At 43.2% G+C, this 18,337-nt stretch overlaps 1 protein-coding gene across 3 annotated transcripts in view; it reads right to left on the reverse strand.

Annotated features, from left to right (window-relative positions):
* Window positions 1-18,337, reverse strand: part of HIBCH (3-hydroxyisobutyryl-CoA hydrolase) — a 61,072-nt gene that overhangs the window by 6,476 nt on the left and 36,259 nt on the right. For all 3 annotated transcript variants that reach the window (XR_014557920.1, XR_014557921.1, XM_083712554.1), the window contains exons 11-13: window positions 17,951-18,032; window positions 2,997-3,116; window positions 1,848-1,881 (exon numbers count right to left, since the gene is read on the reverse strand). Coding sequence is in view for 1 of the 3 variants with exons in the window: in XM_083712554.1 (XP_083568680.1) it covers window positions 1,848-1,881; window positions 2,997-3,116; window positions 17,951-18,032 (236 nt within the window). In the remaining 2 variants the exon portion in view is untranslated. The remainder of the gene's footprint in view (window positions 1-1,847; window positions 1,882-2,996; window positions 3,117-17,950; window positions 18,033-18,337) is intronic.

Genomic DNA, 18,337 nt, shown 5'->3' on the forward strand with positions numbered 1-18,337 from the left:
ACCCTAGTTTGGTAGCAGTCAACCTTCAGGTCAAAAAGAGCCAAGCTATTCAAATAGAAAATGGATTATCTACAGCTGCTCTGAATGTTTATTTCTCAGTCAGCACTTCACGGGGCTATGCAAATCAGCACAACGAGTAATCTGGTTCTGCCCTCTGTCTGACTCCTAGATGGTTTTAATAACCTGGCACATTAACAATAAGAATCACAGTTATTGGTATTTCTGTCTGCTTTGAATGAGGACTCCAGCTTCCATCTTGTCACTGCTTGCATTCCACCCCCCTTTAATGGCTAATGCAGTAAGTTACATGCTAGTAGCCTGAAAAGTAGAGCAACTGCATTAGAAACACTTTCATTAGTAATCTTTAACATAAATACTTGCACATAATTTTTTGCTTTATCCACAGTTGGTAAGCAGATTGATAAACTTAGCCTAACAGAAATTAAAATAAAATTCAAAGTAGAGTGTATCCTATAACTATATCCCATTTCCTCATTTGTGTTAGGCAATCTCATCATCAATGTATGTTTGCAAAGCAGAGAAACTTATAAACACCCCGCACACCACAAGCAATGCTTTTTTGAAGCCTATTTTGGGTGGGGGAGGGCCCCCGTTTACTGTGCTGGCAGGTTCTCCAGCCCTGACATCCACAATTCATATTGGGAAATCTGAGGCTGGGAAGAGTTAAGAATTAATTAAAACAAATTAATTGGGTTATCTGCTTATTTCTTAGAATGACTGGCCATGTAAAACAATGGCGTAAGCAATTCTGCCTGGAGCACTCAATACCTGTTTTAACATCATTAGTATTGGCATCATTAAAAGGTTAAACCGTACGTCAGGTAGGTAAGGTCACTGAATAGTCACATTTCACAACTATTCTAGAGAAATTTGCGATTCAAGACGGCTTACTGCATTTGATGTGGGACTTCATATTGGTGCAATTTCTGAAAGAACTGCACTAGCAGTTTGATCTCATTTTTAAAATAAGGTCCAAAAGCGTTTGACTGATGTTCCTAAACACAGCAATCCAAGTCGACACTGTGGTTGGTATTAGCATTCAAATCTCAGTTGCCTGCCTGCTTCTGCTTCCCATTCTCGTTTGCCTTGCATGAGCAAAGAGGCTATGCAACAAGAGTGCTTCACTGTGCCCTTTCTCCCTCATAGGTGTCTTGAAATATAATAGTTAAGGAACAGCAAAATGCAATTTTAGTGCTACAAATATTGAGTCCTGATAACTGTTACACCTTTAGTTTTTTCCCAGTGTACGTTCAATCGGGAATGAAGACCTCCAAGTAGTCCCTTGTCACTGGTCTGTGATGCACTCTTGAGAGTTGTGCTGGCATTCTGATGAGTTTACTAGGAGCCGGGCATCTAACTCAACTAACTGCCATCAGCCTTACGTGATGCTGGGTTCTAGATTACCTGCGCCAAGCCTGCATGCCTTGGGTTAATCTTTCAGGATGCTTAACTCACAAAACATTGTGGGCGACAGCTGTCGCTAATGATGAAAGGAGAACTTTAAGTGAGAGTATGATGGCTGCAGTTCACCACAAAATAAAGACTATAATAAGGCAAATTGCTACCCACAAAGCAAGGATTCAGAGAGATACCCAACAGACTTGGTATCTAAAAAAACAAACCAAGCCTGGGGATTGCAGGGGTCAGGAAGCAGGTTTTCTAAGTTTTGCAAACATTTTGCAAACCTTCCTACAAAGGTTTGCAGCACAAGAAGTCAATGTCAAATGGGCTACTACTTGTCTACCAACAATACAAAAGCAAAAAAAGGGGGGGAAGGGGGGATGAAAGCTAGGAAGTTGAAATGGCCTCTCCAGCCTCTACTTTACCTGCTCGGACGCCTTCATAGAAGTCATGGCCTCGCTGGAAGAAAAAATAACTCATCATAATACAGTAATTCCCTAGCACACTTTGAGATATCCTATATTTTGCTCCTATTGCAATTCAAATTCAAATTAATGTAGTCTAGATAGCACATGTAAGCCAAATTTCAGCATGGCGTTCATTTATTTAAATTATATCCCACCTTTCTCCCAGTGCAGGGTCCAAAGCAGCTCACAGCACCCAAGGTCTGACTGAACAAAAAAGTCTTGGCTTGCCAGCAAAAAGAAAAGCAGAGAGGAGAGCCTGGGCTTATGTGGAAGGAAGTTCCACAATCTGGGAGCAGTCATTGAGAAGGCCCTCTCTCATGTCTTCACCAAACATGTCTGTGAAGGTGATGGGACTAAGAGAGCTTCATAGGTCATAACCAGCACTTTGAATTTTGCTGGGAAATGGACAATAGCCAATGAAGCTACTGTAACTAACAGTGTAACTACTGGTCAGCAATCTGGCTGCAGCATTTGGGGCTCACTGCAGTTTCCAACACTTTCCACAAACAGTGCATTACAGTAATCCAAACAGAATGTAAGTCTCACCACTTCTTTAGCATTAAATATAAATATTTGCAGCATCAAATCTATTTTAATAAATGTTTCCTATACCCCAAACATGCCCTTGGTAACTAGCTAGTGAAGGAGCGTCTCCACCCCCATCGTTCTGCCTGGACACTGAGGTCCAGCACCGAGGGCCTTCTGGCAGTTCCCTCACTGTGAGAAGCCAAGTTACAGGGAACCAGGCAGAAGGCCTTCTCGGTAGTGGCACCCATCCTGTGGAACGTCCTCCCACCAGTTGCCAAAGAGAAGAACAACTACCAGACTTTTGGAAGACATCTGAAGGCAGCCCTGTTTAGGGAAGCTTTTAATGTTTAACAGACCACTGTATTTTAATATTTTGTTGGAAGCCGCCCAGAGTGGCTGGGGAAACCACAGACTTAAGGCCATTGATTACAAGGAGTTTAAGTATGACTAAGGTTGGCTATAACTCAAACCATGAGCACCAAGATAAGCTAGAATCGCCCTTCTGAACCAGGAAACTGGGTGCTTGACCCTATTTACTTGAACTATGAATGCATGACACCGGCCTGTAAGCTGCCTTACCATGCAAGCTTGGCTCAGCCTGTACTCCATGGTGAACACATCCTGCAGGCTCAGGGAAGCTCCTTCTCTAAGCTGCCTCAAGGTCATCTTTAAAGACGTCGGAGACATTTTTGTAATGGTCTGTGGAAATTAAAAAACATTTCCAAGGTGAATGAATGAATAGACTTTATCTGCGTAGCCGACAGGCCATAGCATCAAAGGACAAACACCGACAAAAATACATTACGAATATAGTTACCATAAAATCTTATGACCTCATTCATTCATTCATTTCCAAGGTAAATTTTCAGTTTAGGAGGAGCTGCACGTCGCAGGAACCCGGAAACAAAGAAGACTGCCTTTCCGCGTTAACGCTACACAAGTAATTGCAAAGGTCACATAGCATGTGATAGTATAAGTTCACTAGGTGCGCTGTTCCCTTTCAAAATACTTGACCGGAATAAATCCAACCAATGTTTCATTCATGAAAGGTAATCATTGTTCTTTGACATTCCACATACACCCCGCCCCCAAATTAAGAGACGGCACTTCTGAAGAGTGACACTGAATACTTCTCAAAGCTCTCCAACCCTCCCTTCTAAAGCTCTTTGTTCCATTATTTTTCTCCTCCTGGTGGGCTTTGAAAACGCTGAAACTATACCCACACCTTCAGACAGGTCTTGGATCCAGTCCTGTATAAAACTGGCAAGAGGGCCATTTCACAAGAAATGCAACAAGATACAGCAGGCTAGAACTACTAGTTAACAGGATTCTGTGATCATGTTGGTTTACATACCTAGGACTGGGCATTTCCAGTTAACTGAATTTGCACCGTCCCATTTTAGAGGCTTTGCTTGCTCTTTGAACTAAACAACTACAGTGTGTCTTAATATCAGGCTATGTATTATTATACATTTATTACATTTATATCACACCTTTCCTCAAAGCAGCTCAAAGTGGCATACGTGACTATCCCTCCTACCCTTTATCTTCACAGGGACCCTGTGAGGTGGATTAGGCTGTGTGACAATGACTGGCTCAAGGTCATCCAATCAGCTTCATGGCTTAGTGGGGATTTGAATCCTGGTCTCCGGTCCAAGTCTGCTCCAAGTCTGACGCTCTGAAGAAGTGTGCATGCACACGAAAGCTCATACCAATGACAAACCTAGACAGCATCTTAAAAAGTAGAGATATCACCTTGCCAACAAAGGTCCGTATAGTAAAAGCTATGGTTTTCCCAGTAGTGATGTATGGAAGGGAGAGCTGGACCATAAAGAAGGCTGATCGCCGAAGAATTGATGCTTTTGAATTATGGTGCTGGAGGAGACTCTTGAGAGTCCCATGGACTGCAAGAAGATCAAACCTATCTATTCTTAAGGAAATCAGCCCTGAGTGCTCACTAGAATGACAGATCCTGAAGCTGAGGCTCCAATACTTTGGCCACCTCATGAGAAGAGAAGACTCCCTGGAAAAGACCCTGATGTTGGGAAAGATGGAGCGCACAAGGAGAGGGGACGACAGAGGACGAGATGGTTGGACAGTGTTCTTGAAGCTGCCAGCATGAGTTTGACCAAACTGCGGGAGGCAGTGGAAGACAGGAGTGCCTGGCGTGCTCTGGTCCAGGGGGTCACGAAGAGTCGGACACGACTAAACGACTAAACAACAACAAAGGTGCTAATGGAAGGATTTTTTTTATTTTCTTTTGACTACGGCAGACCAACACAGCTACCTACCTGTAGCTCTAGCCAATGGAAAGCTTGAGGATATAGCCTTACAAAGGGCTGTACACTTTTTTTTGGTTATCAAGAGCCAAAAGGTTGTTGGAAGAACTACTAAGATGTATACCACTATGAGCACTTAGGAAGAAAAGCTTTCTAGAAGTATTAAAGCCTAGATCCAGAATGCTGCACAATTAGTTCCGCCACAATTAGTTCTGTGTGTCCCCTGAGCACATCTTAAGTAGTTCTTTGGATTTCTGCCTATGTATCATTAATTATAATTTACTACTACTTTATTCAGTCATGTGACACAGCCAGCACACCTGACTGCTAGTGACATAGCCTAATAAATCAAGTTTGTTTCCCCTTTGCTGTGAAAACATGTACATCATTAATCAAAGCTGCTAAAGGAAAATCATACATTTTATTTATGAGAGGAGAAAAGCCGTGGGTGTGGTTGAATTTTTCCAGAAAATGAGATATTGTCTTTATTTGGTGAATCTCCTTTAAGGGGATAAGCAGAGGGACATTTTGGAAGTGGAAGTTCCCATCCACAGGACCAGGATGAAGAAAGCTGAAACAGGCCTCAACTGGGGGACTCCCTACCCTCACTCAGGAACAGCAAAATATTAGAACATGTAACTTTTAGTGAAGTACCTTTTTTTGTTCCATAAGACACATTTTTTTCCTCCTAAAAGTAAGGGGAAATGTCTGTGCGTCTTATGGAGCAAATGCGTGGTCCCTGGAGCCGAATTGCCCAGGGGTGAAAAGCAGATCATGCTCTTTTCTTTTCTTTTTTAGAAAGTGGGAAGTGGGTGTTGAAACAATGCCGCTAAGCAGCTGATTGGCAAGAGATCGGAGAGAGATAAGGGACACTAGCGATAAAGGAGGCTGCCTGGGAGGGGGAGGTAAAGACATTGAACTTGTAAGGAGAAGAGACAGGAAGACTAAAGGAATGAGGAGAGAAATTAGAAGAAAAGGAGTAGCAAAAAACTGCTCCAGTTAAGGAAAAGACACTAAGGCAAAGAAGAAAAAAGGGAGTGTTGAAAGGAAGCAGCTGATCAGCAAGCGATAGGGAAGGGAGATAAGGGACGCTAGAGATTCATGGATCACTGCCTTGCCGTGGCGAAGGGGCTTGAAGAACTCAGAGAAGCTATGAACTATGCCGAGCAGGGCACCCAAGATGAACAGGTCATAGTGGAGAGTTTTGACCAAACGTGATCCACCTGGAGGAGGAACCGGCAAGCCACTCCAGTATCCCTGCCAAGAAAACTCCATGGACAAAGACAACAGGCATATAAAAGATATGACGCTGGAAGATGAGCCCCTCAGGTCGGAAGGCGTCCAACATGCTACTGGGGAAGAGCGGAGGGCAAGTACAAGTAGATCCAGAGCTGATGAAGCGGCTGGGCCAAAGCCGAAAGGACGCTCAGTTGCGGATATGCCTGGAAGCGAAAGGAAGCGAAAGGAAAGTCCAATGCTGTAAAGAAAAATATTGCATAGGAACCTGGAATGTAAGAACCATGAACCTGGGTAAGTTGGAGGTGGTCAAAAATGAGATGGCAAGAATAAATATTGACATCCTGGGCATCAGTGAACTAAAATGGACGGGAATGGGTGAATTCAGTTCGGATGACCATCATATCTACTACTGTGGGCAAGAAACCCATAAAAGAAATGGAGTGGCCCTCATAGTCAACAAAAGAGTGGTGAAAGCTGTACTGGGATGCAATCTCAAAAATGATAGAATGATCTCGATACGAATCCAAGGCAGACCTTTTAACATCACAGTAATCCAAGTTTATGCACCAACTACTTGTGCTGAAGAAACTGAAATTGACCAATTCTATGAAGACTTACAAGACCTTATAGAAGTGACACCAAATAAGGATGTTCTTCTCATTATAGGGGATTGGAATGCTAAAGTAGGGAGTCAAGAGATAAAAGGAACAACTGGCAAGTTTGGCCTTGGAGATCAAAACGAAGCAGGGCAAAGGCTAATAGAGTTCTGTCAAGAGAACAAGCTGGTCATCACAAACACGCTTTTCCAGCAACACAAGAGACGACTCTACACATGGACATCACCAGATGGGCAGCATCGAAATCAGATTGATTATATTCTCTGCAGCCAAAGATGGAGAAGCTCTATACAGTCAGCAAAAACAAGACCTGGAGCTGACTGTGGCTCAGATCATCAGCTTCTTATAGCAAAATTCAAGCTTAAACTGAAGAAAGTAGGAAAAACCACTGGGCCGGTAAGATACAATCTAAGTCAAATCCCTTATGAATACACAGTGGAAGTGAGGAACAGGTTTAAGGATTTAGATTTGGTGGACAGAATGCCTGAAGAACTATGGATGGAGGCTCGTAACATTATACAGGAGGCAGCAAAGAAAACCATCCCAATGAAAAGGAAATGCAAGAAAGCAAAGTGGCTGTCCAATGAGGCCTTACAAATAGCGGGGGAGAGAAGGCAAGCAAAATGCGAGGGAGATGGTGAAAGATACAGGAAATTGAATGCAGATTTCCAAAGAATAGCAAGGAGAGACAAGAAGACCTTCTTAAACGAGCAATGCAAAGAAATAGAGGAAAGCAATAGAATGGGAAGAACCAGAGATCTGTTCAAGAAAATTGGAGATATGAAAGGAACATTTCGTACAAAGATTTCCACAATAAAGGACAAAAGTGGAAAGGACCTAACAGAAGCAGAAGACATCAAGAAGAGGTGGCAAGAATACACAGGGGAATTATACCAGAAAGAAATGGATGTCTCGTATACCCCAGGTAGTGTGGTTGCTGACCTTGAGCCAGACATCCTGGAAAGTGAAGTCAAATGGGCCTTAGAAAGCACTGCAAATAACAAGGCCAGTGGAAGTGATGGCATTCCAGCTGAACTATTTAAAATTTTAAAAGATGATGCTGTTAAGGTGCTACACTCAATATGCCAGCAAGTTTGGAAAACTCAGCAGTGGCCAGAGGATTGGAGAAGATCAGTCTACATCCCAATCCCAAAGAAGGGCAGTGCCAAAGAATGCTCCAACTACCGCACAATTGCACTCATTTCACATGCTAGCAAGGTTATGCTTAAAATTCTACAAGGAAGGCTCAAGCAGTATGTGGACCGAGAACTCCCAGAAGTGCAAGCTGGATTTAGAAGAGGCAGAGGAACCAGAGACCAAATTGCAAACATGCGCTGGATTATGGAGAAAGCTAGAGAGTTCCAGAAAGACATCTACTTCTGCTTCATTGACTATGCAAAAGCTTTTGACTGTGTCGACCACGGCAAACTATGGCAAGTTCTTAAAGAAATGGGAGTGCCAGATCACCTCATCTGTCTCCTGAGAAATCTCTATGTGGGACAAGAAGCTACAGTTAGAACTGGATATGGAACAACTGATTGGTTCAAAATTGGGAAAGGAGTACGACAAGGCTGTATTTTGTCTCCCTGTTTATTTAACTTATATGCAGAATTCATCATGCGAAAGGCTGGGCTGGATGAATCCCTAGCCGGAATTAAGATTGCCGGAAGAAATATCAACAACCTCAGATATGCAGATGACACAACCTTGATGGCAGAAAGTGAGGAGGAATTAAAGAACCTTTTAATGAGGGTGAAAGAGGAGAGCGCAAAATATGGCCTGAAGCTCAACATCAAAAAAACGAAGATCATGGCCACTGGTCCCATCACCTCCTGGCAAATAGAAGGGGAAGAAATGGAGGTAGTGAGAGATTTTACTTTCTTGGGCTCAATGATCACTGCAGATGGTGACAGCAGCCACGAAATTAAAAGACGCCTGCTTCTTGGGAGAAGGGCAATGACAGGCCTAGACAGCATCTTGAGAAGTAGAGACATCACCTTGCCAACAAAGGTTCGTATAGTTAAAGCTATGGTTTTCCCAGTAGTGATGTATGGAAGTGAGAGCTGGACCATAAAGAAGGCTGATCGCCGAAGAATTGATGCTTTTGAATTATGGTGCTGGAGGAGACTCTTGAGAGTCCCATGGACTGCAAGAAGATCAAACCTCTCCATACTGAAGGAAATCAACCCTGAGTGCTCACTGGAAGGACAGATTGTGAAGCTGAGGCTCCAGTACTTTGGCCACCTCATGAGAAGAGAAGACTCCCTGGAGAAGACCCTGATGTTGGGAAAGATGGAGGGCACAAGGAGAAGGGGACGGCAGAGGACGAGATGGTTGGATAGTGTTTTCGAGGTTACCAGCATGAGTTTGAGCAAACTGCGGGAGGCAGTGGAGGACAGAGGTGCCTGGCGTTCTCTGGTACATGGGGTCACGAAGAGTCGGACACGACTAAACGACTAAACAACAACAACAACAAGAGATAAATGAGGCTGCCTGGGAGTGGGGAGGTAAAAGCCCATGGAACCTCAGGATTTTTGCATTGGGTCACCCCCAAATTCACCATCAGATCACATAGCATGTCCATGGCTACAGCCTGCATCAAAAAAATCATGCACCCACTGTTGTGTGGGGCTGCAATGGCGCAAAGCACAGATCCACATGGATCCTCAGGATTTTTGCATTGGGCTACCGCAAACTCACTGTCAAATCACATATCATGTCTGTGGCCACAGCATGAACCACAAAAATTATACATCCACCATTTTGTTCAGAATATTTTTATTCTTGTTTTCCTCCTCTACAAACTAGGTGCATCTTATGGTCAGGTGCGTCTTATGGAGCAAAAAATACGGTAGTATAAACAGAACAAGATACCTATGCGGGAAACTACACACCTAAGAATTTTTAAAACGAGTGGGAAAAGAATGTTTCTCCGCTAATATTCAGAAAAGTCACCACTTAAAGAAACATCTTCTCTCAAGGTATAGGCAGAGGGAAATTCTGGGGTATGCCATATACAAAAGAGCCCCCAAGAGGGATAAACTGATTCAGAGTTGATGCTCCAAAAATCCTCTGGAGAAACTCCACAATCAGAGGCCGCAAAATTGGCTACTGACAAAGGTTGAATCCTGAATATGCAGCCAATGAATGAAACTTCTCTCAGGCAACACATCTCCTTCCATAGGAAAATGACACCATGATGCTATTGCAGGACTAGAACTTCCATACGAAAGGGCAAGACTTCCGCTAGCAGCATCTTCATACTTCTTAATTCAGCTGGCTAGCACTGTTAGAAACCTTTGCCCTCCAGGGAACCTGGCCTATGAGAAACAAAATGGACTTTCAGCATACCACAAGGCATGCGCTCCATTTAACATTCCTCCCCTGGAGGAGAGGAGTCAGAGATGAGCCTGGGAGACCAAACTGGGCTTCTTCCTTTCAGCCTTTGTCTCAACTGGCACTTCCTCCCCAACTCTCCTAGCTAGGGAGAAAAGAGACCAATTAAGAGGATAGTCAGAAAAAAGGAATGAAGTATACTGCCTTAAGCCTGCTTCCTAGCTGAGCCAGGAACAGAGATCAGGGAATGAATCTCCTCTCTTGGGTAAGACAAATTAAAAACTTCACTGCCTCCTGATCCTAAGGAAGGTGACTTGCCCCTCTGCTTATGACAGGAATGTAAGAAACAGAGAGAAACTGTAAAGATCCAAGCGAACAGCATTCAACATTGAAAGATACACAAAATGGGAACCGGCAGATGGTGAGTTTCACCTATTGCTGCTGTTTTTCAATGGGGATATTAAATACTTAACCCACAGGGGCAAATGGCAGATTTCCAACCAGCCTCAGCATCAAGTGTGTTTCTGGCTCCTGATCGCGCAGAGCTCTCCCTCCCTCCAGACGCCAGCGGATAAAAGCAGTGACCCATTTTGCCTGTGTCCTTACATCTGCTAACTCCTGCAAGCACTAGCAGCACAGTTCTGTGCCTCGGGTTTTGTATACATGAATCACCACCAGCTGGCTTGATAGCAAAGACAAGGAAAGAACAAGCACTGGGGGGAAACAAACCCCAGTTAACAGCATCTGCTTCCAACCTCTCTTTAACGTTCCAGTTGCTTCCTAACCAGGAATTTTCAAAAGTCATTGATAAGGAGCATGTATGTGCTATATCTTCATGTCTCAAATCGGGAAAGTATTACAAAGCTGTGCCAAGTGGTAACTTGAGGTCGCTGCAAGCCTGTCCTACGCATTGTCCAGAGTTAAACCCCTAGAGGCCTGCATATGATGTGGGATGGAGGAAGTTGGCCGCAACCTGAGAATGCTGCCCCACCTCCAAAAAAATTGCAGTACAAGCTCAGGCCTGGGGAATGAGCTTTAAGGGCTCTGTGATGTTTGCTTCAGAAGAGCTCTCAAATTCTCCAGGTCAAAGAAGACTTCCGAGTTTACCACCACCCTGGAAGTCAAAAACACCCAGTAGAGGGAAAACACTAACCCACCACTGAAGGTTGATGGAGGAGAGAATCTTCTGCCGTCAGCTACTATTCCCCCCTACCCAAGCTGTTTGCATGAAAATAGCCTCTTTAACTCTCCCCATTGAAATCATTGGAAACATCGTTTCACTGATTATCCTTAGAATAACAGCACCCAGGCAGGTCTTTCTACCTCCTTGCACGCAGCAACAGTTTTCCTAGGTGCAGTCTTCCAAAGCACCCCATGCGAGGTGGGTGGGAAAACTGTGGCCCCCAATGTTTCTAGACTCAGACTCCCATCAACCCTAGCCAGCATGGCCAACAGTCAGGGATGATGGGAGCTGTAGTCCAACAACATAGGGTGGACCAAAGTTTAGCCACTCCTGCATTCCGCAATTTTGCAAAGGGGTTACTCGGAACAGCTACAACCAGGAAAACGGGCAGCAAACTTGGATTGGTTCAGAAATTAGCCGAGCCTTTTCTCCATATTTGGAGAGGAAATGGTTTGCCTCATGACGTTAAGTCAGGGGATGTTGGCCCACCTCTGATCTTTATGATGTAACATCCACACTACTTTCCAGGGCAAGGGATCCCTGATGAGTTAACAAGTTTGAAAACTTCCAGTATGCAGAATCCCGAAGAGGTTCCGGGTGGAGGGATCTAACGGTAGACAGGAAAGAGAAAAATGCTGAAAGCGAAAAGAGCATCAGTGGTAGGTACGCTGTAGAAAAGTGAGTCACTGAGCCTTAAGAACATATGACAAGATTACGGGATCAGGAGAGTGACCCACCTGGTCCAGCATCATGTTTTCATGGTGGTAGCAGACCAGATACCTGTGGAAAGCCTGCAAGCTGGAGATGATCACGGCAGCAACATAACAGAGATATTGTGCCAAGAGGAAATGATAATCAGGCCTAGCAAATGAATGCAGTATGGAGAAAAAAAACTGGTCAGTCAGTGGAACATAAGGAAGACTGGAAGCTACCCAGAGAGAATGCATCTCTCGAGTGAGATTAGTCTGCCTCCTACAGCACTGTGCTGATAAATGCTTTCTGCTGAGCGAGTTTGAATTCTGGCGAGAAACAGCATACCAAGTTTTAAAACCCCAGCACACACCAAGTGGGGGGACGCTCTGAAAATTCAGCATGCGAAGCGCTATCCAGGCACACAGGAACAATCCAATCACAATACTTGTTCAAGCTGCATATCCCAATTCCCACCTCCCCTCTCATTGAGGAGAGAAGCATCCGGATTAATGACAGATGAACAGCTGTGGTTTCAAGGGAGGGGTGGAACTGAAGTTGCCCCAGATTAAGGGATCCTCCTGGAAAACAGCAGCTTTACTAATCAATGGTTTCTTCTGTTTACAGTGTTTATTAACTTAAAGATGAAAGCTAGGAAACTCCTAGGACAAAGCTACAATACGTGAGAGGAGTAGCTTGAAGCAAACAATACTATCACATACCCATGGTTCAGAAAAATGCCTCCATGGGGGAATATGACTGGAAAGCCTCCAAACTGGCAAATCCCTGCAAGCTTACTCAGTAATGACATCATGCTGGCTGTCATCCACCAACTTTTGTCAAGCCAAAATCTCAGCTTTACATTTTCCAGTCCAAAATATTTACAGTGACATTCATTTCTTTTTAGCAAGCAACTGAATTCAAGTCTGGAGTGACAATACATAATGTATTGTTATGGGCGACCAAGGAAGCTTAAATTTTAAAAAAAGCCTGGGCAATGGTAATACGAATTTTATTCACTTGCCTCATGGTGGCCACTTATAAATTCACAGAACAACAATTTCGTCTACATTAAGCAGTGGGACGAATTTTATCAAATCTCTTGTGGGGTATATAGTAAAATCCTCATCTGGCTGCATGTTGGGAATAAATGGATGCTGGCTCTGCACCACAGCGAGTTTAAAAATTGGAATAAGCATCAGCATCTAACTTTAAGGTGACATTATATAGAAACCACAACATGTCTACTCAAAACTAAGTCTCTAAGTGGGTATAACAGGAACGAGAGAACGATCCCAACTCTGCTTAGCTCACGTATATAAAATTGTTTTTTAATATCAATGCCAGAGCTATAACTGCTAGCTCCTGTAGTGAGCACACACATATCCAAGCATTGTACGAACTAATATCTTTCACAGTGGTTGTAACTTCTCAAAAACACCATACATACAAAACAAATCCCAATATTGCTACTCCACTAATGGCATTAACCTTTGCATGAGCCTGTCTATAACCAGTGCCTTCAATTATATTTCAGCTGTACACAAGATAAAGAATTATACCACTTGACCTACTGAAATAAAAGCCCCAAATAATACAGAGTGGGGGGGGGGGCCCTTCAGCATGGAAAAGTCCTTGCCTGGGGCTTCCACTGATGGGATTCATTAGTTCAATCCGACCCGCTGTGTTTTACATATCTATAAAATCATTGTAATAATTTATATGAGTCTATAAAGGCACCATGGTTTTTCAGTAACTGCTCCAAATTCTATCCTATGTTGAGGCTAGACAAGTCTCCACTAAACAGAATCACGGCCTTCTCTTTAACAGACTGGATTTTCTACAATTCTCTTCTTATGAGGATCCTGACAGACTCCTCCTTGCTTTCTACAGCCATTTTTATATCCAGAGAGAATTTTGGAAAATCTGAAAGAGACCTCTTGACGGCTACTGCTCCTTGTTACCCCCCAGTTTGTTGGTCTGTTTATTTTACTTTAAATTACTTTTATTCGGATTGGTTTGTTTTAGCCTATTGCTAATTGTATCAGCAGTATTGGGTGAGCTTTCAATACCAGCAGCACATATTTTAAAAGACATAAATTAATAGTCTTTATACTGCTTCCAAACAAAATTTGATTCAAGTGAAGTATGGACTCAGATAGTTTTGTTATGTTCTGGGCAGCCAAGGGCAAAAACACCAGAGCCACTGTTTCTCTACTAAGGTGCATGTTTAAAATTAGCTCAGGTGTCAAAAATGTATGTGATGGCTTTCAACACTTCTTCTTATGTGTCACCAGAATAAACCATATTTCAATATACACTGAACAAACTTATTTTATAATAATTCCAGGAAGTTCAACACTGCTTTTAAACTAGCCACTCCAACCCAAGTCTAGTCACCATTTTTGAAGGTATTTAGATGTGACAAGTTCTGAAATGGGGATGCCACACAGATGGCCTATTTCTGCACAAATCAGATTTGCACACATGGTTCCTGATCCAGCCACTGATCCATGTGTCAATGTCCTTAAATAAATCAAGGCCAGTGGCTACTACTTACAAACAATACCGTGCATTCATACAAAATATGTACCTTTTTGCCCACACTTTAGTTTTCAACTGGATTTTATTGCAAAGGTAGAAAGCAATGCATATATTCCATTACCTGTTATATGTATCAGTGACAACTATATTGGGGAGGAATAGCATTATTGTATCAAGCTCCAATTATTAACTTCTGCTTTGTTTGCATAAAACTACAGCTGTTTTGATTAACAACTCGCTGTTTTGTACACAGAGAGAAAGAGAACAAACTTTGCAGGCTTTTAGACTTTTCACTGGGGGGCGGCAGGAATGTCCTCCAGTTTCAGCACCTTTGTTTTAGCAAAGCTACATAGAATCATAGAATAGTAGAGTTGGAGGGGGTCACAAGGGCCATCTAGTCCAACCCCCTGGAATGCAGGAATCTTTCACCCAATGCGGGGCTCAAACCCACAAGCCTGAGATTAAGGGTCTCATGCTCTACTAACTGAGCTATTCATCACCTCATTTTCCTAAAAACAGGGGGTGAGAGCCTGCATGTTACTGGTTCAATTAAATGGACAGTAAATAGGACTTAGGCTTACAAATTGCATGGCTTTGTCTAGACATGGATTTAAAGGTATCACCATCTAAGTTAATTAGCATCTGCTAAAAGCCAACTTTTATTTTGAACTTGAACTGACTCTACCCACCTGATCCAATCTCAGACCTTCTCTACGGTAAAGAAAGGGTTATTTTAGAACCAAAGATTAATTCATTATTGACATGCGTAAATTAATCGAAAACTAAGTTGGAGTGAACCTCTATAAGCTACAGGGAAGCTAACATTCATTCATTCATTATTATTTTTTCAATTGTAGAGTTTAAAGGTGCTTTAAAGGTGCTGACCTTTAAAGCCCTAAACGGCCTCGGCCTAGTATACCTCAAGGAGCGTCTCCACCCCCATCATTCATCCTGGACACTGAGGTCCAGCGCCGAGGGCCTTCTGGCAGTTCTCTCACTGCAAGAAGTAAGGTTACAGGGAACCAGACAGAGGGCCTTCTCGGTAGTGGCACCCGCCCTCCCATCAGATGTCAAGGAAATCAACAATTATCTGACTTTTAGAAGACATCTGAAAGAAGCCCTGTTTAGGGAAGTTTTTAATGTTTGATGTTTTATTGTGTTTTTAATATTGTGTTGGGAGATGCCCATGGTGTCTGGGGAGACCCAGCCAGATAGGCATGGAATGAATGAATGAATAAATAAATTTCAAGTAAGCTGTATTGGCCGAATACAACACACACATACATCCCAGGAAATGCACACACACCCCATTTGTTAGCCAAAGGCTTACAGGGTCACTGAGAAGTTGGGGCATCTGCCAAGAAGAGCAATGTGGCAAGGAGGAGACTAGCCTAGTCCCATCTAACATCTATCCAAGCAGTTGCAGGAAGCTTGTTTGTTTCTCCCTTGCCCAGGGACTGCGGAAGTACAGGAAAGGGCCCTCAAGCCCAGGCATAGTCAAGCTCAGCCCTCCAGATGTTTAGGGACTACAACTCTCATCATCCCTGACCACTGGACCCTGTTAGCTAGGGATGATGGGAGTTGTAGTCCCAAAAACATCTGGAGGGCCGAGTTTGCCTATGCCTGCTCAAGCCCTTCCTACAGCTAGCAGAATAATGGCTGCTGGCTGCTGTGTGCATACACACTTTGTTTGTTCCACTGTGTGCTGCCTTGTTATGTTGTGAGCTGCACTGAGGATCAAAAGGCAGGGTATAAATCTTCAAAAAAGGTCAACAGAAAATCAAGGCCATCAAAACATTAGTGAAGTCTAGGAATTTTCTTATCAGCAATTGCAGAACAGAAGGGCTTGAGAACAAGAAGAAACAGGCAGTAGCTCTAAGTTAATCATTACCTAATCTATATACTGTGATATAACTTTTGGACACACAGAATGTGGATTCTTGGAGCAGGTTGCGGGACAAGTATTCACCTGCCTGATCTCCATTATTTCAGCTTCAGAAACACCATCCAGCAGTGCAACACTGAGCAAATGTTGAAAACCAAATCAGATGTGCTGATAGTTTTAAAACACAGCCATGAATGTTTCCCCCTCTAACATACCAAGTCTATATCCAGCAGTGTTTTTACACCTGCTGCCTTCGGCTGTGTGATTCAAGACAAACAGCAATTTCACACCTGTGCCATCAACAGATGTTTACACATGTTAATAGATTCTGCCACCTAAGCCAAGCAAAAATCTGGTGCCGCAGCTACTTTTAAAAACAGCCCCAGATTTCTCAATCGTTTGAATAAACACCATTTGATTATGGAAGAGATTTAAAATTTCATGCTGCTCTTTTCAATTAAGGACGCCCTTGATAGCTCTGAACAGGTCCATACTCATTTTCAACAACTACATACAAAAGTCCTTGATCCAGATCGAAACAGATTCCTCTCTGCAAATGCACCTGACTAAATAAACCTAAACACTCAAAACACTTATTTTAAGTTAAAATACGTACTTCAATTTGGTTATACTTATAGTTTCCGTGGGTCAAAATTAGTATAATACAAAATCTAAACATTAAAATGTTAGCGAATGTATGCCTAAACCGAAGCCATATAAGGTTCTATAGACAATACAGTGGTGCCTCGCAAGACGAAAAGAATCCGTTCTGCGAGTCTCTTCGTCTAGCGGTTTTTTCGTCTTGCGAAGCAAGCCCATTGACGGATTAGCGCCTATTAGCGGCTTAGGAAAAGGGGGGGAAGGAAAAAAACCCCGCAGGAACTCGCAAGACATTTTCGTCTTGCGAAGCAAGCCCATAGGAAATTCGTTTTGCGAAGCACCTCCAAAACGGAAAACTCTTTCGTCTAGCGAGTTTTCCGTCTTGCGAGGCATTCGTCTTGCGGGGCACCACTGTAACTTTGAATTGTGTGGACCACTCACCAGTGGAGCTGTTGTGACAAGGAATTTTGGTTCTCCCTATTTACATTAGTCAACAAATGGTTACTGTTGTTGTTGATGACGACGATGTTATTTAATGGATCTGTCAGGTAGGCTGCCATTTTTCTAACCTGAGAGTTAAGGTTGTATCTATGTTGTGCAAGCAGCTTTCTACTCACACAGTGAGTGGAAACTTTCCTTTCCTCTCCTCTTCCCACAGTCTGCTCCAGAGTGTCCCCCAACTCTCTGGAACAGATTCTGAGAGTGTGGGGGGGGGGGGGGAGGTTGCCAAGGAGAGGAGATGGAAGCTGTGAAACTCCCCAGAGAGGCTCGCCTGGCTCCTTCATTACATATCTTTAGGTGCCAGGCAAAAACATTCCTCTTCTCTCAGGCCTTTGGCTAATTAAACAATCTATGGCCTTTTAAACTGTGTGTGGGTTGTTTGTTGCTATGGTATGTATTTTTGTGCTTTTATATTGCAAACCACCCTGTGATTCTCGTATGAAAGGCAGTATGTACATTTAATTAATATTAATAATAATAATAATAATAATAATAATAATAATAATAATAAGTTTAACTGCATAAGTGGAAGTCTGTTGCCAGAGCTAGATACATCCCATTGTGGTTTGCCCTGTGCTACACTCACGGCAGCATGGCAGACTTAAAAATGGTAGCTTACATATGCAACCCTAAAATAAAATAAAAATCTAATACCTCACCTCTAGCTGCTTAAGTGCAAAAGGGGAGCCATCCTTCTTCAGGTTCTGAACAATTTCTTCCATGCTGTTTGCTGAAAATAAGCTGAAACAGAAAATATATCACACTTCAGTCAAGAGGAGAAATATTTTGTCAAGAGTCAGCAAAATTACAGAGATTTTTTTGGAAGCAATTACCGTATTTTTCGCCCTATAGGACGCACTTTTCCCCCTCCAAAAATGAAGGGGAAATGTGTGTGCGTCCTATGGGGCGAATGCAGGCTTTCGCTGAAGCCTGGAGAGCGAGAGGCGTCGGTGCGCACCGACACCTCTCGCTCTCCAGGCTCCAGGAAGCTATCCGCAAGCCTTGCATGCCCGGGGGGAGTTCCCCCGGGCGCGCATGGCTTGCGG

The sequence above is a fragment of the Podarcis gaigeae genome, assembly GCF_964106915.1.
Source record: "Podarcis gaigeae genome assembly, chromosome: 1".
Lineage (NCBI taxonomy): Eukaryota > Metazoa > Chordata > Lepidosauria > Squamata > Lacertidae > Podarcis > Podarcis gaigeae.